Source organism: Cervus canadensis, chromosome 15 (genome assembly GCF_019320065.1).
Source record: "Cervus canadensis isolate Bull #8, Minnesota chromosome 15, ASM1932006v1, whole genome shotgun sequence".
In the NCBI taxonomy this organism is placed as follows: Eukaryota; Metazoa; Chordata; class Mammalia; order Artiodactyla; family Cervidae; genus Cervus; species Cervus canadensis.
In genome coordinates, this window is record NC_057400.1 from 49,470,399 (window position 1) to 49,495,083 (window position 24,685).

Sequence of the window (24,685 nt, forward strand, 5' to 3'; positions counted from 1 at the left end):
GAAGGGTTAAATTTAAAACTACGGAGGTATGTAAGGGCTCTTGCTATGCAGAATTACTAAACTTCAACATTGCCATATCTGCTTCAAATTTTTTAATAAAGTAAACAAAGCATTACCGGTAAAGTGAAATCTCCTGTGATACTCCTACTCCTGTCTTATTTTTCTGTTAGCATACCTGTAGGCCAACAGTATTGTGTAATTTACTATTTAAAGAAACACTGTACTGGCCAAATAAATCATGTCTCTGGGCCAGTTTATGATATCTAATTTAGAACTTAATTACATTAAATTCTTAATTCAGAGGCTATATGAAAGTGGATGTTATTAATAAATATGGAGTGAAGAAACAATCCTGTATTTAATCACCTTGATAAGAAAGTTATTTCTTTAAGAAAACAGTGAACCTTCCTGTAACATATCTAATATGCTAAATTTTCACCTGATAAAGTGCTACCTCTTATTCCTCAGTCCAAATCCTTAACCATAATAGCATATCATTTTATTACAGTAAAAATCATTTTCAATTATATGTCAGTCTTGATTACAGCATAAAGTCACATGCCTGGTCTTTAAAAAATCACAGTAAGAAATCAAACTAGGATGGGAAAAACAGAGGAGGGAAAAAGATTAATCTGGTTTTAATTTCATTCAAGTCATTATTTTGATCTTTAAAGTCAAAATTTTTTAATGGAACACTCCATTTTATTTATTTTTTTTTTTTGGAACACTCCATTTTAAAGTAATATAAAAATCAATGGAAAGCTGAATAACTTATTAGTTGAAATATGAATTCTATATTCATAGAAATGCAAAAATTTTTTAATTATAAAAGGGAAAATCATATGAAAATACTTTACTAACATTTCCACCACATATTTTAGTTTTAAAATTTTAAATTTTAATATGCCTTGGACTTCCCGGGTGGCTCAGTGATAAAGAGTCCTCCACCTGCCAATGCAGGAGACACAGGCTAGATCCCTGATCCAGGAAGATCCCACATGCTACGGAGCAACTTAAGCCCGTGTGCCACAACTATTGAACCTGTGCTCTAGAGCCCAAGAGCTGCAACTTCTGACACCACATGTCACAGCTACCGAAGTCTGCGAGTCTAGAACCTGTGCTCAGCAACAAGAGAAGCCATTGCAATGAGAAGCCCGTGTACCACAACTAGAGAGTAGCCCCCACTCACTTCATTTAGAGAAAAGCCCAGGCAGCAATGAAGACCCAACACAGCCAAAAATAAATAAATAAAATTTAAAATAAATTAATTAATCAAATTTTAATTATTCCTTAAAACAGGCAAGTAAGCAGACCAGAGGCCTACAAATATGAGTACTCCTAAATGGAGTTTCGCCTTCTTCAGCAGCTCTAATCTTTTCACGGATGGTTATTCCATTGCTGCAGGAAAGAGAAAGGCTTGGTTTTATGTGTTCATGCCCTAAAGCTCTCATCCCCCCACTGACCTCACTTCTATTTGAAAGTATATCGGGATGGGGAATACATGTAACTCCATGGCTGATTCATGTCAATGTATGACAAAACCCACTGCAATGTTGTGAAGTAATCAGCCTCCAACTAATAAAAATACAGGAAAAAAAAAATCAGAAAAAAAAAAAAGAAAGAAAATATATCAAGGACAAACACTAGCAGGATGGGCAAGGCAGCAAGATAAGTGTCTTAACAATTTTAATAATAATCTACCCATTTCTGTCTTCGAAAGTTCCAACAACTTTTATATAACTAAACTAAACTTATACATAACTAAATAAAACAGGCTAGATTATACAATGAAAGACTTAAACACATCTATTTTAATCTTACCTAAGCAGTAATTCTCTGAGTTTCACAAAAAGCTCTTTACTTTGAAAATGTAGAAAAATCAATGCTTGAGTTATTCTCAACAACTCTACTGGTTTATAGTTATCCAAATGTTTATGCAGAATTGAAGTAATCCTAAAAGAATGATAAAACATGTATTATAACCAGTTCACTCATGTACTATTATTTAAACTTTTACTGAGGAGCTGCTTCATGCCAACCATGCTCTGTGCTAGAGAAATAGCAATGAATGACTCAAAGTTTTCTGTTCTTGAAGAACTGTCTCAAGATGACGACAGAAATGTAAAATGAATTTTCTTCCTTAAATCCAGGATGGTCCTCTAATGGAGATGCATAAAAGCAATGAGAAATACAGTCAATAAATTGGAGGAACTAGGGCAGAAGGAATATTTTTTAAAGGAATATATAACACATAATGAAATAATAAATATACACAATCTGAACCACATATTTTTGTTTCTTCTTAAATCTCAAGTTTAAAAAGCCAATATGTTGCAGTATAATTTCAAGGTAACAACTATAGTATGAAACAATTCAAGTCCATGTAGATAGATGTTAACAGTTCTACAGAAACTGTCCTTTTAAAAAGTCACTTGTACTTTATGCTCTCCACTTTCCTAGATTGTAATCCTCTGCCTGAGAATAAGAATAGCAGCAAATGAAATGAAAGATGTTGTAAACAATTAAAAACCTGTTTTGAAAAATTATTTAGAAAATAAACAGTGACTTAAATGTTAATTTCTTATTTCTTCAAAACCAAGATTATAGGGAAAAAAAAACATTTTTTTCTCAAAAAAAAAAAAGCAACTTATGAATGTCAACTAAACTTAACACCAAGAATTTCAGGAAAGTATACTTTTTAATCAGACGTGAATTTCTGCTTTCCATCTCTTCCATTGCTCCCATCACTGCCAGGGCCTGCTGGCCAGTCAGCTCCTCTGACATCAATAACATAGTTGATTTAAGTCTAGAAGCAAGGAAAAATATGTTAGAAAATTAATGACTAGTTTATTAAATTTTTATAAATAATAGTTCTTAGGTAATAAATAGAAATAATATAAACAAAAACTAAATTAAAAAATAGATTAAATATATAATTCCAATTTCCTCCCCACCTAATTGGTGATAACACAAAATATTATTATATAAAGAAAAATGTATTTTCTTCAAAGTAACTAAGGCCTTAGTATAATCTTAAACTGTCTCTTAAAAAATATAGATGAAATGTTTTTAATTAATGATTTTCAAATAAGATATGGTTTCATTGGCTATAAAATACAATAATTCAATGAAACTCTTCAGTAGGAGAGAGCTATGGAGTGAACAATTGATATTTCAATATTGCCCCAGTTTTTTAAAACTTACTAAGATCTAACCAGGAAGTCAACATACCTACATATTAACAGAAACCTTAACACTAAATACTTATTATAACACTATAAACTGAAAATTTACAGTTGGTCCATTTTGAAATCATCTAAATAGTTCAGTGATAAGTATATAAGTGTCTTTTAGAATAATTTAGAAGGCAAGTCCAAAATATGAAATCTGAAGAAAGCATGTCAAACTAATTGTCTATTCATCATGGATAGTTCCACACCATCCTTTTCACCAACCTTATCAAGTATTTCAAACCCAGCTTCTTCCCATAGCTTTTCCCCAACCATTTTAATCCACATTTTTCTCTTACTTTTCTGTCTGCCCACAGCAATTACTATCTATATCTATTTAGTATACTCATAGACTATATTGACGTGTCATGGTATTTACATATTTCAATTGCATATTTTTATCCTTCCAAGTAGAATAAAAATTCCCTGAAGTCAGAGACTCAAAAATTTGTACTGCCCTGGCATAAGAGATTTTAACAGCACTGGGTGACAAGAAAAAACTTCCAATAAAAGTTTTTTAATAATCATCTTATTTCCATCTTGATCCAGTCTCTTAAAATGTACCCTTAAATTTCTTCATGTAATTTAGAGGACTCTCAAAAACTCTCTATGAAGTCTTTGCTAACAGAAACAAGGATAGCTACATATACCCAGTATGTAATTCCTGGAACCCCTGCTTAACTGAATCTACTAATCACACTTAATCTGTTTGCTCATACCTAGTAATCATGTATTAATATTTGCTCATCTTTACAGGGGCTTCCTTGGTGGCTCAGTGCTAAAAAACCCACTTGCCAATGCAGGAGACACAGGTTGAATCCCTGGGTCAGGAAGATCCCCTGGAGAAAGAAATGGCAACCCACTCCAGTATTCTTGCTGGGGAAATTCCATGGACAGAGGAGCCTGGGCGGCTACAGACCACGGGTTCGCAAGAGAGTCGGACACTACTTAGTAACTAAACCACCACAACCACCACCGCCAGTCATGTGGCCTAAGAAGGGAGAAGAATAGCACTGATACTATGTTCTCCTTCATCACTGCTACGTTGACCCCCAGGGGATTACTGACCCCCATTCAAAACACCTTAGGAGACTGAGTTTGAGATATAAATTAGAATAACCAGAGAAAGATCAAGGAGCAGAGTACTCAACTCCCTTCTACTTTTGAGTGGAGTGACTTTTCTGACTTCTAGAACTGCAAGGAGATCTATGCCTGAAGACTCCAGATATTCTCAATAGGAAAAGTAAAGCGCTTTTAGCTGAACTTACTGTTTCTTTTCTTCAGGTCCTGCCATGGGTCCCAACGCTACAAACAATTTTACACAGCTAGCAGGGTGGTCAAACAGAGGAATCATTTCTGTTAGCCTCTTCTTAGTCATTAAAATAAACTCAAAACTATGAAACTGTAGAGAGTGGTATAGACTAAGTATTTTACTGATGGAGTCCAAATCAAGATGGTTCATATTGCTCAAAAATACTTTATTACACCTTTCTAATAGTGGGTAATAGCTATATTTAATATTTCGAAGAAATTGTACTATTCTTCTTGCAGTGTTGACCTGGGAAGAATCCATAGTGTCAAAAAGTAATTCTGCTTTGTTCACTAATTTCTCTTGAAAACGCTGTGATATTAAAGAGGATATGCTGACCATCAAAACAGACAAGGACCTGAAAGAGGAAGAAGATGCAAAAGGTTTACATTATCTAAGAATAATGAAAAATTCTGAGACTAAATGCTTAGAAACAGAAAGGAATTGATAAAAATACTACAGGCTTTGTACAACAAAATTTCTCTTTTAAATACTAGTGGAACTTGAATTCTGATCTCCTAGTAATCAAAAGCCTGCAGACAAAAAAAGGATTGAATAATAATTTTTGTTGAATGTGTATAATGTCTTGTTCTATAGATAAATACTTTGAAGGGAAATATTTTAATGAAATTTACTCAGAAATCACTCTGTACCAACAGCCAACTGAATGCAACATGGAAGGTCTTATTCTACATTTTCAGAAGAAGACTTTGCTTTATTACTCCTTCCTCTGTATTTATAATCTACCAGTAAAAATATTGGCAAAATATTTCTCACTAATGAATGACTTCCTATTTTTAATGTTTCATGCTATATTGATATTAATATATAACAGTAGGACAATACTGAACATGAATATTTCTTCACTCAATAAACACTTTTAAGAAACATAAATCAATCTTCTGGCACTGTGGAAGACACCAAAATTACAAAGGTGAGATTTCTCTTCTCAAAAGGAGATAGTTCTTACATGATACAAAAATCATAAAACTCTACATACAAGAATACACCTAATAATGAATAAGGAATGTAAAATGTAAAAGGTATGATGTAACGAACATGTGGGGATGATAATTAGAAAACATCTACAAAAAAGACATGAAAATGTGAATCTAAAACTATCTCAAACATTCCACTATCTCAATTAGTGGAACTATTGGAAGTTTTTTGTTTCAAAATTTCTTCAATCTTTCCAATAAAACAAATTATTTTTTAAAAACCCAGTTGTACAATACTTCAGCTTCTCTAATCCAAATGTTTAATGTTAACATCAATTAACATTAATTAGTAACCTAGTGTTGTTATTTAGTTTAATCATAAACTAGGATATGATTTTTTAAATTGTATTTGTAATTGCAATTTGGAGTGGGGAAGTACCCAAAGATTTCATTAGATTCTCAAATGGGTCTATAAGAATTTTTTAAAGTTGAAAAAATTTACAGTGATTTTTATTATCTCTGTTTTTATATCTCTGTTTTAAAATTTACCATTTTAAACATTTTAAAGTACACAGTTCAGTGGTATTAAGTACATTCACATTGCTTTTCAACCATCGCCATCATCTACTGCAGGACTTTTTCATCTTCTCAAACTAAAACTTCCTACCCATTAAATAGTAATTCCCCATTCTCCCCTCCTTCAACATCCGGCAACTACCATTCTACTTTGCTTCTGTGAATTTGACTGCTCTAGGTACCTCATGTAAAGGGGATTCATACAATATCTATCCTTTTGTGTCTGGCTTATTTCACTTGGCGTAATGTCTTCAGGGTTTATACATGTTGTAGTATATATCAGAATTTCCTTCCTTTTGAAGGTTGAATGATACTCCATTGTGGGTATATACGAAATTTTGATTGTCCATTCATTTGCTGACGGACATTTAGGTTATTTCCTCCCTTCAGCTAATGTGACTAATGTTACCATGAACACTGGTGTAGGCTACAAACCAAACTATGCCCTCTCCCCACAAATTTATAGGTTAAAGCCCTACTGGCAATATAGCCCTACTATATTTAGAGATAGGGCCTTTAGGGAGGTAATTTAAGGTTAAATGAGGTCATAACGATGGCAAGCAAACATGTTAGCTTGCAAGTAAGGAAAAATCACAGAGTTCAACAACATTGTGTCATAGTTTACATATTTTATGTCTACTTCCCACAGCCACATTGCACAGTAGATTCCTGTTTTGTAGGTGAGGACAGTGAACTTGCAAGAGAATAAAGTCACATAGTTAGGAACTAGCAAGTCTAACTGTGTGTGCATTCAAAGCCCAGAATCTTTCCACCACAACACAAAGCCCCTAAATAAACTTACCTTAAGTCCTGTATGTTTTCCAAGTTCCTATTTACAATATCAGCTATTTTTCCCATTAATGGACTATAATATAAATGTTGATCTGCCAGGCAAGAGGAAAATTTTGACAGCACACTAATATCAAACCTATTAAAGGAAATATACAAAGGGGATCCTTACTATTTATTTTCACTTAAAACATAATACAGTTATAAAATAGGCAAAAATAAAAACTAATATATTACTAACATAACGCGAATTTTCTAAAATGTTGATTTTCTATTCTTAAAAGTAACCCAAGCTAAGAGTTAAAAAGCCAGATTCTTCTAGAAGATTTTTAAAAGCGGGGAAAAAACATTCAGAGTTATTTGAATCATTTTACTTATTAATTTTTTTAGGGGACAGAACAATTTCTACTCAAAGTTGTATGTGAAAGTGAAAGTCACTCAGTCGTGACTGACTCTTTGCCACCCACCCTGCCAGCCTCTCTGTCCATGGGGATTCTCCAGGCAAGAATACAGAAAACAACAAAATTCTGTAAAGCAATTATCCTTCAATTAAAAAATAAATTTTAAAAAATCACCCATTAAAAGTTTTCTGCAAAAAACAAAAAAGAAATAAACAACTTTAAATAAAAGACATTGCTTTTTAGCACACACACAGAAAAAGAATACTGGAGTGGGTAGCCGTTCCCTTCTCCAGGGGATCTTCCCAACCCAGCGATGGAATCCAGGTCTCCCGCATTGCAGGTGGATTCTTTACCATCTGAGCCACCAGGAAAGCCCATATTAACTCATAAAACCAAAAATATTTAAAAAATAAATAAAATAATTTCTACTATAATCATGCTTGAAAAACTTGATTTTTTTCCATAGGACAAATGACCCAATTTCTTCAACAAAAATGGCAAGACAAAAGAGCAGAAAGGATAATTGTTATAGATTTTTTAAGACTTTGAATTCATTAAAAGACAAGCATAAGGAATTTCACAAGAGCACGATATGTAATAGCAAAGGTATTTACTGGTAGAATTATACCATAATTTTAACTATACTGAAGGGTAGGGAGGGAACTGGAGATAATCCAGACAAAACAAGACTGCTATATGTTGGTAATTATTGACACTGGATGATGGGTACTTAGGAGTTCATTATACTGATCTCTCTACCTCACCAAAGGACAAAGATTGGTCTCCTTACCCTCAACAAAAAGACAGTTACAGGTAGAGAGAACGCAAACCTAGATGTGAGAAGACAGATAGGTTTAGATAATGAGATTAACTATAATCACCATTCAGTAAATGGATGTGGAACTTCTAAGCCCAGAGATTTGTTGGGTCAGTCCAGTTCAGTTCAGTTGCTCAGCTGTGTCAGACCATTTGTGATCCCGTGGACCGTAGCACGACAGGCCTCCCTGTCCACCTCCAACTCCGAGTTTACTCAAATACACGTCCTTTGAGTCAGTGATGCCATCCAACCATCTCATCCTCTATCACCCCCTTCTCCTCCCGCCTTCAATCTTTCCCAGCATCAGGGTCTTTTCAAATGAGTCAGTTCTTTGAATCAGTTTGGAGGATTGGAGGCCAAAGGACTGGAGTTTCAGCTTCAGCATCAGTCCTTCCAATGAATATTCAGGACTGACTTCCTTTAAGATGGACTGGTTGATCTCCTTGCAGTCCAAGGGACTCTCAAGAGTCTTCAACACCACAGTTCAAAAGCATCAATTCTTCGGCACTCAGCTTTCTTCATAGTCCAACTCTCACATCCATATGTGACCACTGGAAAAACAATAGCCTTGACTAGACAGACCTTTGTTGGCAAAGTGATGTCTCTGCTTTTTAATATGCTATTTAGGTTGGTCATAACTTTCCTTCCAAGGAGTAAGCGTCATTAATTTCATGGCTACAGTCACCATCTGCAGTCATTTTGGAGCCCAAAAAAATAAGTCTCACTGTTTCCATTGTTTCCCCATCTATTTGCCATGAAGTGATGGGACCAGATGCCATGATCTTAGTTTTCTGAATGTTGAGCTTTAAGCCAACTTTTTCACTCTCCTCTTTCACTTTCATCAAGAGGCTCTTTGTTTCTTCTTCACTTTCTGCCATAAGGGTGGTGTCATCTGCATATCTGAGGTTATTGATATTTCTCCCGGCAATCTTGATTCCAGCTTGTGCTTCACCCAACCCAGCATTTCTCATGATGTACTCTGCATATAAGTTAAATAAGCAGGGTGACAATATACAGCCTTGACATACTCCTTTTCCTATTTGGAACCAGTCTGTTGTTCTATGTCCAGTTCTAATTGTTGCTTCTTGACCTGCATACAGGTTTCTCAACAGGCATGTCAGGTGGTCTGGTATTCCCATCTGTTTAAGAATTATCCACAGTTTGCTGTGATCCACACAGTCAAAGTCTTTGGCATAGTCAATAAAGCAGAAATAGATGTTTTTCTGGAACTCTCTTGCTTTTTTGAAGATCCAGCGGATGTTGGCAATTTGATCTCTAGTTCCTCTGCCTTTTTTAAAACCAGCTTAAACATCTGGAAGTTCTCGGTTCACGTACTGTTGAAGCCCGGCTTGAAGAATTTTGAGCATTACTTTACTAGCGTGTGAAATGAGTGAAATTGAGAGGTAGTTTGAGCATTCTTTGGCATTGCCTTTCTTTGGGATTAGAATGAAAACTGACCTTTTCCGGTCCTGTGGCCACTGCTGAGTTTTCCAAATTTGCTGGCATATTGAGTGCAGCACTTTCACAGCATCATCTTTTAGGATCTGAAATAGCTCAACTGGAATTCCATCACCTCCACTAGCTTTGTTTGTAGTGATGCTTCCTAAGGCCCACTTGACTTCACACTCCAGGATGTCTGGCTCTAGGTGAGTGATCATACCATCATGATTATATGGGTCATGAAGATCTTTTTTGTATAGTTCTTCTGTGTATTCTTGCCACCTCTTCTTATTATCTTCTGCTTCTGTTAGTTCCATACCATTTCTTTCTTTTATTGTGCCCATCTTTGCATGAAATGTTCCCTTGGTATCTCTAATTTTCTTGAAGAGATCTCTAGTCTTTCCCATTCTATTGCTTTCCTCTATTTCTTTGCACTGATCAGTGAGGAAGGCTTTCTTATCTCTCCTTGCTATTCTTTGGAACTCTGTATTAAATGGGAATATCTTTCCCTTTCTCCTTTGCTTTTCTCTTCTCTTCTCTTCACAGCTATTTGTAAGGCCTCCTCAGAAAGCCATTTTGCTTTGGGTACCTTGCAATCTGTTGGGTACGTTGTTTAATTTAACTCAGCTCACACCACAAAAGCCTACAGAGCTCACCCTGCAGTCATGTACGACTACAATTGTAAGAATTTATCATTGTTTATGCTTTAAAAAGCAATATGCTAAAAAAGAATAATGAGGATGACTGGTCCTCTCATCTACAAATAGTTACTGTTTCTTATCTTAGGCAATCCTTTCTCTTCTGCCCCAGGTTACTATTTGGTTTGGAGGGAGTGTTGTTCTGTGGTTTCCAAAAGCTCCTTTCTCTTTCCCAACTTGATTTTCCTTTCGCTCATTAATATTTGTTTTATCCCACTAGTAATGGACCATGGCTACCCAGAACCCTTAAGTTTAAAAATTCTAAGTTTTCAGAAATCACCAAAATGCCCTCTGGTACAGCTAAGAGCCCTCAGCTGTTTTATAAATGAAGAGCTTTTCATGTATTCTTTTATTATTTTTTATATATTCTTACAAAATATAAATAGTATAGTACAGAATATAATAGGCTTCTCTGTACTCCAAATTTTCTAAATTTTCTGGCAAATTAAAAAGCAGAGACATTACTTTGCTAACTAAGATCCATCTAGTCAAAGCTATGGTTTTTCCAGTAATCATGTATGGATGTGAAAGCTGAACTATAAAGAAAGCTGAGCACCAAAGAGCTGATGCTTTTGAACTGTGGTGTTGGAGAAGACTCTTGAGAGTCCCTTGGGCTGCAAGGAGATCCAACCAGTCCATCCTAAGGAAGTCAGTCCTGAATATTCATTGGAAGGACTGATGCTGAAACTGAAACTCCAGTACTCTGGCCACCTGATGCAAAGAACTGACTCATTGGAAAACACCCTGATGCTGGGAAAGATGCAAGCAGGAAGAAAAGGGGACAACAGAGAATGAGACAGTTGGATGGCATCACTGACTTGATGGGCATGAGTTTGAGCGAGCTTCAGGAGTTGGTGATGGACAGGGAAGCCTGCCGTGCTGTAGTCCATGGGGTTGCAAAGAGTTGGATGTGACTCAGCTACTGAACTGAACTGAACTCCTAATACTCTGAATAAATTTCATATTTTTCTAGATATTTTTTATTTTTTCTGTCTTTTTTTTTTCTATTTTAATTTTTTTACAAACTCCGTGTCGAGGGCAGACTCGCAGAAGGGAGCTGCTCTGCTCTAAAGGAAACCCCGACCCAGAAGTAAATTGTCTATGAATGCTTTAGCACCAGGTTCCCCACAAACAGGTGAGCAGGCAGCCACCTTTCTGGCTGTTCCGTGTTTTAGATGATCATTGATTATGGAAGTATGCTAAAGATATAGCCATGTGTAGAGTAGGAAAGATATCTGAATTGATACTATTCACAGTAGTGGACCTGAAATATTCTAAGACACCTATGAGCTCTATTCAATCCATCTTCATAAAAATGAAGTGATAGGCAAGTACCTATAGATGTTGTTAAACAGTAAAATCTTTCCTTTCTCATACACTTGTTCTTCTTTCACTTTTTATGAACATCTAGGGATTTTACTGAGAGCCTATCACTCAGAATTTTTTCCTTCTGAAGCAAAACTCTTTCAGAAAATAAAGTTTAAAAAGCATAGTCCAAGAATAGCAGTGACGTCAGCTTAATTATATTTTGATTAATTATATATGTTTAAAAGCACTTACATTCAGGAATATTTGAAATATTTTTCTTTCTCTTGAGGAAAAAAACACATTCCCCATTCTTTTCCTACAAGATTTCACTGTGCTAGAAAAACACACCTTAACACAAACAAAAAACCCTAAAACTAAACTGAATTTAAATACATTTTTTTCTTTTTAAAAATTTTTTGGCCACATCACGCATCATGCAGGATCTTAGTTCCCCAAAATGGATCAAATCCGTGCTCCCTGCAATGGAAGTGCAATCTTAACCACAGGATCACCAGGGAAATTCCTAAATACATTTCAATAAAGCTTGATAGTTAGGCAGCAGCTCCCTATTCTTCCCCTATAAGATTTCACTGTGCTAATCCTGAAAAGAATAACCCTGATCTTAGCTGAAGAACCCAGAGTACTTGCCTTTCCAGTCTTCTCCATGCTTCTGTAACGAGTGCTTCAACTAATGAGTCATGGGCCTCAATACCAAACCTCAATAAAATCAAGAGAAAATAAATTTCCACATAGAAACATTTTAAAATTATTAAAAGCACATATGCAGTAAGAATTATAATGCAAAAGTGAACCTCAAGTTACTACACTCTTACACAGTCAGCCCTTATTTCTGGTCTGATCCCATTTCATTATTCTGATTTCTCAGTACTACCTAATAAACACCTATACTTTATCCCATGCCCTTCTCATCCTTTTATCTGTAACATTTCAATGCCGTCCACTGAACAATGAAAATGTTCAATGATATATTTTATCTTAAAAGTACACCTAACATGTACTACTTTGCTCTGATTACAAAAAGATTTTTAAAAGAGAAAGCTTGTAAAATAAAGAAAAACTTCAATTGGGTAATAAAAATAATTTATAACTCTGCTACTCATAAACACTCACCATCATTAATTTGTAGCATTTCTTTTCAGTTCTTTTTCTGCACACTTAATGAAATATATGTATTTCTTTCACATGTTTGTATCTTGCCTCTTTTAGTAAGTTAACACTATATTGTGGACATTTGCCCGTTATCTTTACATATACTTCAAAACATAATTTTTAATGGTTGCATACTATTAATTATGTGAATAAAATATCATTTTAAACATTTACCTACTTACTAGGATCTTAGTTTTTCAATATTATAAATAATGCTGGAATGAATAACCATGTACAGGAATCTTAACGTGTATCTTAGATTACTTTCTTAGGATAAATCTTAGAAACAAAATTATTTTGTTTATAGGTATATCACTATAAACAGTATTATCACTGATATAAGACGTATATCATTCTTTTTTAGTCTAACCCTACCCCCCCAAAATAAGAAAAGCCTTAAGCCCCTTTCTGTATACACTGAGCCCTAATAAAAACAACCGTATCTCTGCTCTGTGCCGTGCTGATATCTATAGTTATTTAGGCAGTATTTAACTTCAATAATTTCCACCAATGAGATAATAAACAGATTAATTTTAACTTTTTTGCTCTTTTTTCTTTGTACAGTTGCTGAATTCCTCTCCAAATAATGTAAAATTTCTTTTCTTTTTAAATTTTTTCCAGCTTTATTGATGTATGATTAACAAATATTGTATATATTTAGGTTGTACAACATATTTTTTTTTAAAGAAAACATGATTTTAAACATTCATATCTTATTCATTTCTAAATGTCAGAGTTCTCGGTCAGACTTGAAAACACTTCAAAAACAAGTCTTTGGCAACCTCCAAATTATTCTTGGTGACCTTAATATCCCTCTGGCCATAGTCTTGGGATAGAGGGCATACAAAAAGCCACCTTCAGTATTAAGTTTTGATACACATATACACAGTGGAATGATTACTGTAATGAAAGAATATCCACCAAGTATCTTTAAAATATTAGATAATCAGGAAAACTATTTTAAGGGAAAAAACCACATTGCGTTTCATTTCAAAGAGATTTTTATAAAGTTAAAATATAAAAATAAACTATAATCATTTTTATAAAACCTAAAAGCACATTACTTACTGTTGTATGATGTATAACACATTCACCAAGGTACTGTCGCTCATGAATCCCATTTTAGTTGTAGCTAAATTACGAAGAGTAAGAAATTGGGGATGGTTTCTGATACAGTCCACATTTTTTACAGAGCTGGTCTTCTGCTTTTGAAACTGCCAAAGCATACTAAGTGCACATCCCACTTGTTTTTCTGAAAGTAGGGATTTGTTTTTTTCAATAAGACCGAATATTTGCTCTTCATCTGTACAATTATTCATCTGACTAATAAATGGTTCAAAACTAAAGGGTCGAAAGTGAAATACTCTCCAGGAGAATGGACGAATAGCTCTTAGGCAAAGCATATTGTAAACAATGAATCTAGGGGAAAAAAAACTATCTTCTCATTTGCATCACAAATTTTCTTAGGTAAAGAAAACCATTTGTAACTAGTAGTCAGGTGCAATATGCTGGTATAAAAATAACTGTTTTTCCTTCATGTATTTTGCTTCCATTATGATGACTCCAAATCCCATTTCAATATGCAGCTTCTGTAAAGAAATTGGTTTAACATGGTCATACTTATGTTATTAATACCAAATTAATTCCAAAATTCTCATTACAGGAACAATTTTTTTCCTGAAATAACTACAGACTTTGTTCTTAGCCTGAACCAGAGAGCAGGATTTGATCCAAAGCGAAATGTCCAGGAAAAGGAGTTTCTTTCTGCATTTCATCTAAAAAAATGTTAAGTCTGGACTTCCCTGGTGGTCCAGTGCTTAAGAGTCTGCCTGCCAATACAGGGGACGCGGGTTTGATCCCTGGTCAGGTAAGATTCTATGTGCTATGGAGCAACTAAGCCCTTGCACCACAGCTACTAAAACCTAGAGCCTGTGCTCCTCAACAAGAGAAGCCACTGCAATGAGAAGCCCCTGCTTGCTGCAACTAGAGAAAGCCCATGAGCAGCAAGGAAGACCCAACACAGCCAAAAATAAATAAATAAATGTTAAATCTGACACATAAAGTTTTCAAATTTGACTATAAAACCAGATGCCTTTATAGTTTTTACAAAGAGTAGCCATGAATTCATAGCCACAATTTTTCAAATGTTTTTTTCAGAAGGATAGTCTCTGGTATATTTAATTCCAAGATAATTTCTTGCTTCTCTCTCCTTGTACTCTAAAAGCACCCAAACAATTTAATCACTATATTGGCCTTAGGTAGGTTTTAAGCAATAAACGAGATGATTAGAGCCCAATCAGGAAATATGAAGAAATCAAGTAACGTATCAGGGTGTGGTGAAGCAACATGAAAACCAAAGATTATTGTGAAAAAGAATAGTTTGTTTTTAAAGCATGTCTAAATTTCTAGTTGAGAAGCAATGGTTAAAAAGCGGGACTAAAACCATATCATCTAACACTTCTACAACAGTTTACAACGGACTTTTAAGTATTATCCCAATAAATTCTCTCAACCCGCCAGAGAGATGCTATCGTTTGAATTTTACAGATAAAAGCTACTTTCATAAAGATTAAAAACCTACTCTAGTACTAATGAAGCTGGGACAACCACATAGTTCTTTCACTCTTTCAACCTGAACAGCCTCATTACATCAACAAACCAATTTTAAAAGTATGCCTCAGAATCCTCTCTATCGCTATGCCAAGCTGTCTGCACGGAAGAATAAACGATGAGACAATATTGGCTACTCTGTGGCAATCTGCACTGAATCCTGACCCAGCCTGACTTGCGACACACAGAGACACAAAAATCCCCGCACAAAGCAAAGGTATCTTCAAGAATCTCCTGCCTGTCTACAGCTGAAAGACGAAGTAGCTCACGGCTTAGAATACCAGTGTCAAGTCTAACCAACCCAGCTAACCGACCTTGGGAAACTCACGCTACCAAAGGAGGGATCTCGGGACTACAGAGGCAGGTACCCGCCGTGAACAGGTATAGTGCAGGGTACATAGTGCAGCAGCACCCTTTGAAAACGGCAGGCATCCTCGGCGCTTGGCACACAGCGGCGCTGAACGAATGTGGTCTCCCGGTCCCGCTGCGAGAGAGCTCAGCCCTGCCCTAGTCCTCCGCGCTCCGGGAAATACAATACCTGGAAGGAAGCCTCCAAACTCTCTACCCCGGAACCGAAACGTGCTGGGTACAAGAAGAAAACCTATCGCCGTCACCCGATCCTGATTTGCGGGCAAATTGTTTCCTCAACGCCAGGGAACTTTTCTGGAGGATCGCGGGGAAGGCTCAGAACTCATTGCTATTCCTGGTCCCCTAGCATGGGACGCAACAGGCTTGGTTATGTCACTCACGCCTCCCTTCTATCCCAGACCTTTCTTCTGGTGGTGCCCTTTCCAAAACCGGAAAAAAGGCCGAGGGAGCCCAACGTGTACGGCCAAAAGCATGCACTACATGCCCCAGGGGACCTCGCGTCGAGGGTCGTGGGATAGACGTGGCATACGCATTTTGAGGGAATTCTGGGTATTGTAGTTCCTCATTGAGAGAGACTTGGGTAGCACGTCGTAAACCATTGTAATTATAGGTCCTTGTTTAGTCGCTAAGTCGTGTGGGACTCTTTTGTGACTGCATGGACTATAGTCCACCAGGCTCCTATGTCCATGGGATGGATTTCCCAGGCAAAAATACTGGACTGGGATGCCATTTCTTCAGGGGCTCTTTCTAACCTAGAGACGGAACCTGCGTGTCCTGCATTGGCAGGTGGATTCTTTACCACTGATCCACCAGGGAAGCCTTTAGGGTACTTGTTTCTCAACTTTAAGAGGTTTTCTGCCAGTCCATGAAACACTGATATTTTTATAACATACAATATAAATGAATATTTAGAAAAGTGAAATATGAAAACTTAAATGTGGAAAAGACATGTGCAGATTTTTATTTCTTATATTCAACATGTATGGAATAGCTATGGAATGGCTACGAAAGCGTCAAAACTTCTTTTCATTTCTGCACTGTGTCATGGCAGACAGGTACCAGTTCTAGACCACAAATGTTTTTAACAGCTTTATTGAGAAATTATTTACACACCATACAATTCACCCATTCACAGTGTAAAATTCAGTGACTTTTTGTAATTCAGAGTTGTGGAACATCACCACAATCAATTTTTGGCCTTGTATTATCTTGAAAAAGTTTAACAGGGATTTTGCTCTAGATTGGCTACTATGAGGAATTTACTGGGCATCTTAATAAATTTTATCTAGAAGGCAGAAAGAATGAAGCTAAGTTAAAGCTGGGATTGGTAAAGAAGCAGCTGTCACTCCTACTAGCCACAACAGGTAGATGTTTGGTCATTTTTTGTGGTTTGGACACTACTGTGTTTTGTCTAAGTTCAGGTATGATTATGGTATGGTCTTGTTTTGGTCTTGACGCATCAGTCAGAAAGTGGCCTTGTTTCATGTTGGTATTCTGTGCAATTGTTATGTTCAGCAGAAATACCAAGGCTAAGCTATGAGTGCCAGACCAGCTCCCGGCAACAATAGGCCTAAATGATAGTGACAGTATTCTTTATGGCCCAATTCTCACATCCATACATGACTACTGGAAAAACCATAGCTTTGATTATATGAACCTTTGTTGACAAAGTGATGTCTCTGCTTTTTAATACACTGTCTAGGTTTGTCATAGCTTTTCTTCCAAGGAGCAAGCATCTTTTAATTTTGTGGCTGCAGTCACCGTCTGCAATGATTTTCATCTGCAATGATTTTGGAGCCCAAGAAAATAAAATCTGTCACTGTTTCCACTTCTCTACTTGTCATGAAGTGATGGTACTGGATGCCAGGATCTTAGTTTTTGTAATGTTTTCCTGATGGCTGAAACTCAAGGCAATACATTCTAACCTAATCATGCAATGTCGAGGCCCTGGAGTAGGTTGGAATTACATGTAAGGAACATAATGTCCTGACTATGTGGAGTGGAGTTGCCCTTTGATCTGGCCCACTCACCAGACCTGTTATTTAAGACAGAAATAAGTCCTTTGTTCCTTAAGCCAGCATATTGTTGGAGGTAACACTTCCTTTTACTTGCAAGAGCTTCCTTCTTGGAACAATAAACCATGTCAAATTTATTTGGGAAAGTTTTGGATTTCAAAGACCATTGAACTTTCAAAATGTTTGGGACCCAGCAAAGCACACCAGTTTTTCATTCGTTTAAGTAAGGACATCCGGATAAAGAAAGCAACTACCACAGTCTAAGAAAAGATGTGGCTTTTGGGATTTTAGTTCCCTGACCAGGGATTGAACCCAGGGTCCCAGTAGTGACAGCGCTAGAGTCCTAACCACTGGATCAGCAGGGAATTTCCCCCCAAAACAACTCTTCTTAAGAAAAGAATAGTGAAAACTTTGTCATAGTTCACCACCAGCCACCAGTCTTTGAATTGACATTTGTAAAGATGCTTCAAGACTTCTTTCAGGAATCCTCTAAAATGTGACCATTTATAATGTATACTATATCTAAGTAATTATTAATACTTTACTATTAAATAATTCTTCAGTCACTTCATATAAAAGTCTATCTCTCTAAGAAAAAAGTATATCCTGGAACAAATTAGTAATACTACCTTTGCACACCTCAAAATGTTAACTATGGTATAATCTGTACTATATCCTCAAAGATTGTCTCTAACTGAATGGATGAGAAAGAGGGAAACTACACCAATGTCATAGCAATGTTACACATTACCTCTACAAGTAGAAATCTAAGAAATGAATTTGTATATCACAGCTAAATAAAAATATATTCTAAGGAATCTGAATTAACAAAAGTCAAACCAATGCTTTAAAAAATCTATCTCAATATACTGCCCACTATAAATTAGAATTTTAAAGAATTGCCCTCCTCACTGCAAAGTGTGAACTCACATAACCTCTAAATCGTTTGAAGATGAGTATGATACTACTTTCCTGCAATGAAAGCAATGGCTTAAAGTGGCCAAGACTGTCCTCTCAGTTTTACAGCTAATGAAATGGGTGAAGACCCTTAAAAGTACCTACCACATGCTCAGCTGTTGTTGATAATTACTAATTTACCAAAGATAAAGGAGTGAAAATTTTTAATGATTGTAACTTTCTTTTCATACAATAATAAAATCTAAGTCCTCTGTTTCTTTTTGTTTGTTTTTACAGAAAAACAGATTTATTGTAAGGAATTGGCTTACAATTGTGGGGGTTGGAAAGTCTGAAATCTGTAGGGTATGTGAGAAGGCTATAAGTGCACATAAGAGTTGATATTGCAGTCATGAGTTTGAAATAAACACAGCAGGCCAAGCATGTTGGAAACCCACGCAAAGTTACTATAATGCCATCTTGAGGCACAACGCTTTCTTCCTTAGGAAATCTCAGCCTCTGCTCTCAAGGCCTTAAGCTGATTAGATGAGTTCCACCCTGCTTTACTTTGTCTTGGAATTGTAAATGTTTATCACATCTAAAATATACCTTGGGAACCACATCTAGACTATTCTTTGACCAAATAACTGGGCACCATATCCTAGCCAAGTTGACACATAACACTAACCATCACAAGGGAGCTGTTTTCTTTAAAACACATGGCGTATCTTCACAATGACTGCCCTCAACTCCCCTGAATATCAGGGGGAATTATTATAATTCTAACAATCTAGGAACTCTTAACCTCTTGAAACAATTAAATAGCAACATATGTCCTAAATAGTATTCTCCCCAGAAAGCACTGGATTTGGAGTCAAAGCCTTACTTTGGTATTTGGGAACAATGTATTTGGGAAGGCACTTATCTTCCTTGAGCCTCAATTTCTTTATCTGTGAAACAAGGATAACAACATATCATGGGGTTGCTATGAGAAAATTTTTAAAAGACAACAAAGGGCGTTAATGTCCTCTATAATTTCCTCCTTTCCTCAAATAGCACTTTGTTCATTTCTTTCTTTTTTTTTTTTAATGTGTGTCACAGCATTAACTAGAAGCTGTTCTGGGAAGCTCTTTGAAAGTAGGGTCTCCTTCCCAATACCCTGGCAGAGGCTCAATCAATGTTTATTAAGTGAAGCCTTCATTTCACGAACGACTTGGCATTCTAACGGTTACAAACGCTGTCAATCAACTTACACAAAAAACATTAAGCTACCTATGGGCCAGGCATTTAACTCGCTCCAAAATCCTAGAACTCCAGGGAGGGTGAGGTAACGCAAGCAAGGGATCACCAGAAGACGCGGGCCACCGAGAAGTGACGTATTTCCGGCGCGACGTTTCCCCTCCACGCCGGGACTGGGTTGTGGGGGGAGGGAGGCGGTTAGTGGTCTTTAGCGCCTTTTCTGGCGGCGGTAGATTTGAAGCGCTTTAAAGGACCGGACCCCGGGAAGAGGAGACTGGACTGGTGCAAGTAGGTGGCGCAGGGCCTGTGTTGTTTCGGTACCGTCCTTTGCAGCAGTGTCGGGGTGCGAGAGCGGGAAGGGCCCTAGAAGAGGGGCGGAGCCGGCGCGATAGGCCCAGACCGATTTAACCGTCTTCCTCTCAAGATATTGGGGCTGCCCGACCCCAGAGGGGTCCCCGAGGATCGTGGCGCTAGCTTTGCAGCAGGTGCTGCTGGAGAGGGCTTCCAGCCGTGCCTTCCGGACCTGGAAGATGGCCCTCCCCCTGCCAGCCCCCGCCCTCCCTTCTCGGGCGCACACCTCCCTCCCTGACGCATTTTGCCGCACAAGCTGTAATATGGCGGCAGCGACGGTGGCCTGAACTCTAGGGAGCCGGGGTGATTTTGATGCTTCAAAATCGTAAGACCGAGCACGAATGCGGGGTAGGTGGGAGGATAGGTGGGGACACGGGACGCGTTACCTGCCATCCTGTCAGATTAGGGGTGGAGAGTGGCAGACGGGGAGCCTGGATCTCAGGTTAAGATTAGAACGAAGAGAGGCTTTCCCCCTGCTCCGACCTTTTCCTCTCGTAGCGACTATCTTGCGTAGTGTAGTGGCACAGGCCACTTAGTTCTCCCCAAACTCCAATCCAGGCTCTTCCCTTCTATCCCAGAACTGACTCCCAAGTTCTCCCACGTTTCCGAAGAACTGTGAGCAGCGCAGGCCTTTTAGGAGGAATTACTCTTGGAGGAAGGTGATGGCTTCGGAATTCCAAATGCTTTGGGGGAAGTGTGCGAATTTGGCTCGTCTTTAGTCTTTTAAGGTGCTGAATCGAGGTCTGCAGGAATGGGAAACTCTTAGTCGTTTTGAAAATGTTGTAAAAGCACCATTTTGTGCATTGATTTTCATTTCTAACCACAATGGTACTTTATGCAGGACCAAGTGTTTGCAGTAGTGGTCAGAAATGCGTCCAAGGAACAATTAAATGTGGAAATTAGGGGGTACGCTTAATTTTCAGTAGCCAAAACCAGATAGAAAAAGTGAGTCTGTGGATTACCGTTTGGCAAAGAATGGCCGGCTTGTACCGATGATGGAGAGGGGGTGTGTAAAACCAGTTTTGAAGTCGCGGTATAAAATCCAGAAAAAGAATGGCTGTTTCTCTAATTCATGTTTTTTATTTATGTGAAAATTTACCCGTTTTATCCCCCCTCTTTTTTTTTTTTTTTAGTTTAATCATTTAAGATGGGATCTTCTCTATAAGGAATTACATACATCTGTTTTAAACAGAGCTCCCTTTACCTTAACGTTTTCTTTATGGTTCAAGAGTATTGGTGTCCTGAGATCCTAATGGCGTCTTGTAGTAGGATTCTGTGCCTTTTTAAAAATTTTGTTTACTTTTTAAGGTTTTTGCTTTTGCGAACTTTTGTCAGGGTTGCCTTCCCCTGTTGTCAGGAGTGTACAAGTAAGCAAACTTACAAGGTTAGAAATTTTGAGTTCTTTTCTGATCCAGCCATCTTTCTGAACCTCACTATTTTTTTTCATCTATAAAATTATATTCTAATTTCAGGCTATTATCAAGCTGTGGGCTTCAAAAGTAAATATTCAGCTTTGTTAAAATTCTGTGTAAAATTAGCTTTGAGTAAGAGCTCAGTGGTTCCCCTATGAGGGAAAAGCATACATTACATTTATTGTGACTTACTAAAGGCCTTTCATTTTTGGTGCTTGATACTGTGGTCTTGCAGTATCTGTGTTCTTTAGGTAAAGACTTTATTCTTTTGATATTTTGCCTATTTTAAGTTAGATTTCCTGTCAGGCAGCATCCATTCTCCCATACATCGGGAAATTGGTAATAGTTCATAGTAGGATGAACTAGTTCTACTACTTGTCAGGGCACCATCTACAGTTCTTCAAGTGTTGCTCTTTTAAGAAATACATGTTGATGTTTTCCCTTATTGTTTTATTTATAGGATATTTCAACAGGATTAGAATGTATTATTTATTCTCTGTATCCTCATGTACTAAGGTGTCTTACTTGTTATATGTAGTTGGAATCCATAGATAATTAATTCAAGTTATTTGAAGAGTTTATTGCAAATCTCTCTGCTACACAGTTTTTTTTCTTCTTTTTTGTCTTTAATATTAGTACCAGTTTTTAGTTTTCATTTAAGTGTCAGTGGTTTTGACCTGGTTTAATGAATATATGGTCTCCATAAGAACTCCGTATATTTTTATTTCTTTAAGGCAAATCTTGCATCTTGAAATATACTACAGGCAGTGTTATAAATTCTCTGTATGCTGTAACTGGGACTTTGTACTTTTAGTACCAGACAGGAAATGTTTTACACTTCGTTTTAGTTTGAGTAGTGGCTTAAAATGATTACCAACTTGTTCTTGGAATTTAATTATGTCATACTTATGGGTATCAATTTTTGATATTAAAATGGTTATTTTAAAATCATGAATGGTTCCTTAATGTACTGATTTTTAAATTGCATGAAACCTGATTGTATATGTTAATAAGCTACTGTTAATTGCACATAAATTTTAGCTTAAGGTTTATTCATAATTAAATCTTTGCATCGTGGTCACTTGGTAAAAAGTAAAATTATGTAACCATTATCTGGAATATTTATGAATAAGCTACTTTATTTTAATTGGAGGATAATTACAATATTGTGATGGGTTTTGTCTTATATCAATATGAATCAGGCACAGGTTATAAGCTACTTTCCACAGTGAAGATATAATCTTAACCAGAAAACTCTTACTTTTTTTTCCCTCCACTTGTGACTTTGAGCCAGTCACTTCAACTCTCTAGTCTTCTTGTGCCCAAGTCTATACAGTTAGAAGATTGGACCAGATTACCTATTTCCTTCAAACTTCAAAAGTCTGTAATATTTTATTTAGGAGTTACTGGATTAAATAACACACTGCTAGGATGGTTTGGTTCTATCTCTTGAGACAGTGGGATAAGTTTATTGTTATAAGAGCTTAGATAATTGCAGGTACAATATTAAGAATATTAGCAGAGATTTCCCAGTTGGTATATGCTTTTTAGTTTGGCACTAGCATAGTTGTACTAGATTTTTATGTCTCTCAGATTGTACATGCAGCAAGTTATTTAACACCAAACTTGGCATCATACCAGCTTTTCTCTTTTTAAGTTTTCTGAAGGATTTAGGAATTTAGTAAGTGCCTGAAAGTGAAGTGAGTTAGTTGCTCAGTCGTGCCTGAGTGTTCGTGACCCAGGGAGTGCAGCCCACCAGTCTCCTCTGTCCTTGGAATTCTCCAGGCGAGAATACTGGAGTGGATAGCCATTCTCTTCTCCAGGGGATCTTCCTGACTCAGGGCAAACCCAGGTCTCCTGCATTGCAGGCAGTTTGTTTACCATCTGAGCCATCAGGGAAGCCCTACTAACTGCCTATACACTGTTAATCATGTTTTTATCAGTGCAGAGGTTTGTGACTGTCAGAGACATGAAGGGAAAAGGAACTATATGGAAGATCATAGTTGCCTTTTCTGACACCCCAGAATGTCAGTTTGTTTGTGCTTAGTTCACTAACAACCTGGCATTTGTAAATATATTTAGATATCTTTTAACCAATCCGTTTTAATTTTTCATTTGATTTCTATGAACTACATTAAGGTAGACAGTAATGTAAAATGTGATGTTAGATTGCTATCTTTGAAAGTCTTCAATATCTGCTATGCTTTTAATTAGTTTAATTTAATATGATTGCACTTAGAGGTGCAAGTCTTCTATGAATATTGCTACCTGTTTTATTAAACTTAAACAGATGAGAACTTCCCATCTTTATTTCTTGGTCTTGAACTGAAAATGCTCTCTCTTATAGTGGATTCTGTTTAAAGAAAAGAAAATAGATACTTTGTTAAGAGAATGCAGTCTCAGTAGGCATGTCTAAAGAATAAGCTCCTTTCAGTTGTGGGATAGGCTGAGCGGATTTGCTCATTACAGATACATATCAGCACTACTGCACGTGGGAAGCAGTGCATGTGGAGAAAAGGCCCTGAGCAAGGTCTTCTGCTCAAGCCTTCGCTAGCATTCTGTTGGGCAGTGTAGTGCTGGACCAGGCATTGTGCTTGGTGTTGAAGATAGAAAGGTTCTGAGTTCAAGGAGTTTGCTATTGTTTGGTTGTTAAGTTTTGTCTGATTCTTTTGCGACCCTATGGAATGTAACCCACCAGCGCCTCTGTCATTGGGATTCTCCAGGCAAGAATACTGGAGGGGGTTGCCATTTCCTTCTCCAGACAAATTTATGATAATGAAAATAAAATTCAACAATCTTTTTAACTTCAGAGGGTCAGGGTGAAATTCCTAGAGTGTACTTTGGCTGTGTTCAATCTTTAAGGACAATTAGGAATTAACCGAGGGAATCAGAAAGGGCAAAGACCTGCTTGTCATTGCAATAGTTAAGAGTATTTACTATCTCCTTTTTCAAGACTTAGTACTCTGCAGACTCCCTCATACTGTGTGAAACTTCCAAGTAATTCTTGGAATTAAGAATGCAATTCCATGTAATGAAGAATGTAATAAAGTCACTGTGTTATTTATTGCCTGATTACAAATTTCACTTTCACTTTGGGGCTTCCCTGGCAGCTCAGCTGG

General features: G+C 37.0%; 2 protein-coding genes across 13 annotated transcripts in view; one reads left to right on the plus strand and one right to left on the minus strand.

Moving 5' to 3' along the window:
* The window catches only part of FASTKD1 (FAST kinase domains 1), a 32,600-nt gene extending 16,475 nt beyond the window's left edge, over window positions 1-16,125 (minus strand). Inside the window, exons 1-7 of one of the 2 annotated variants that reach the window (XM_043487624.1) lie at window positions 15,825-16,125; window positions 13,745-14,265; window positions 12,155-12,223; window positions 6,856-6,981; window positions 4,499-4,897; window positions 2,696-2,806; window positions 1,822-1,953 (exon numbers count right to left, since the gene is read on the minus strand). In XM_043487624.1, coding sequence (XP_043343559.1) covers window positions 1,822-1,953; window positions 2,696-2,806; window positions 4,499-4,897; window positions 6,856-6,981; window positions 12,155-12,223; window positions 13,745-14,079 — 1,172 coding nt within the window. In that variant the 5' untranslated portion in view covers window positions 14,080-14,265; window positions 15,825-16,125. The other variant, XM_043487625.1, reaches the window with a different exon arrangement.
* A 3,827-nt stretch (window positions 16,126-19,952) lies between these two features.
* Window positions 19,953-24,685, plus strand: part of PPIG (peptidylprolyl isomerase G) — a 43,053-nt gene continuing 38,320 nt past the window's right edge. For 3 of the 11 annotated variants that reach the window (XM_043487672.1, XM_043487666.1, XM_043487670.1), the window contains exon 1: window positions 20,223-20,502. The gene's annotated coding sequence lies outside the window, so the exon portion shown is untranslated. Of the gene's footprint in view, window positions 20,092-20,220; window positions 20,503-24,685 lie in introns of those variants that run through there. The other 8 variants (XM_043487673.1, XM_043487667.1, XM_043487671.1 and 5 more) reach the window with 4 other exon arrangements.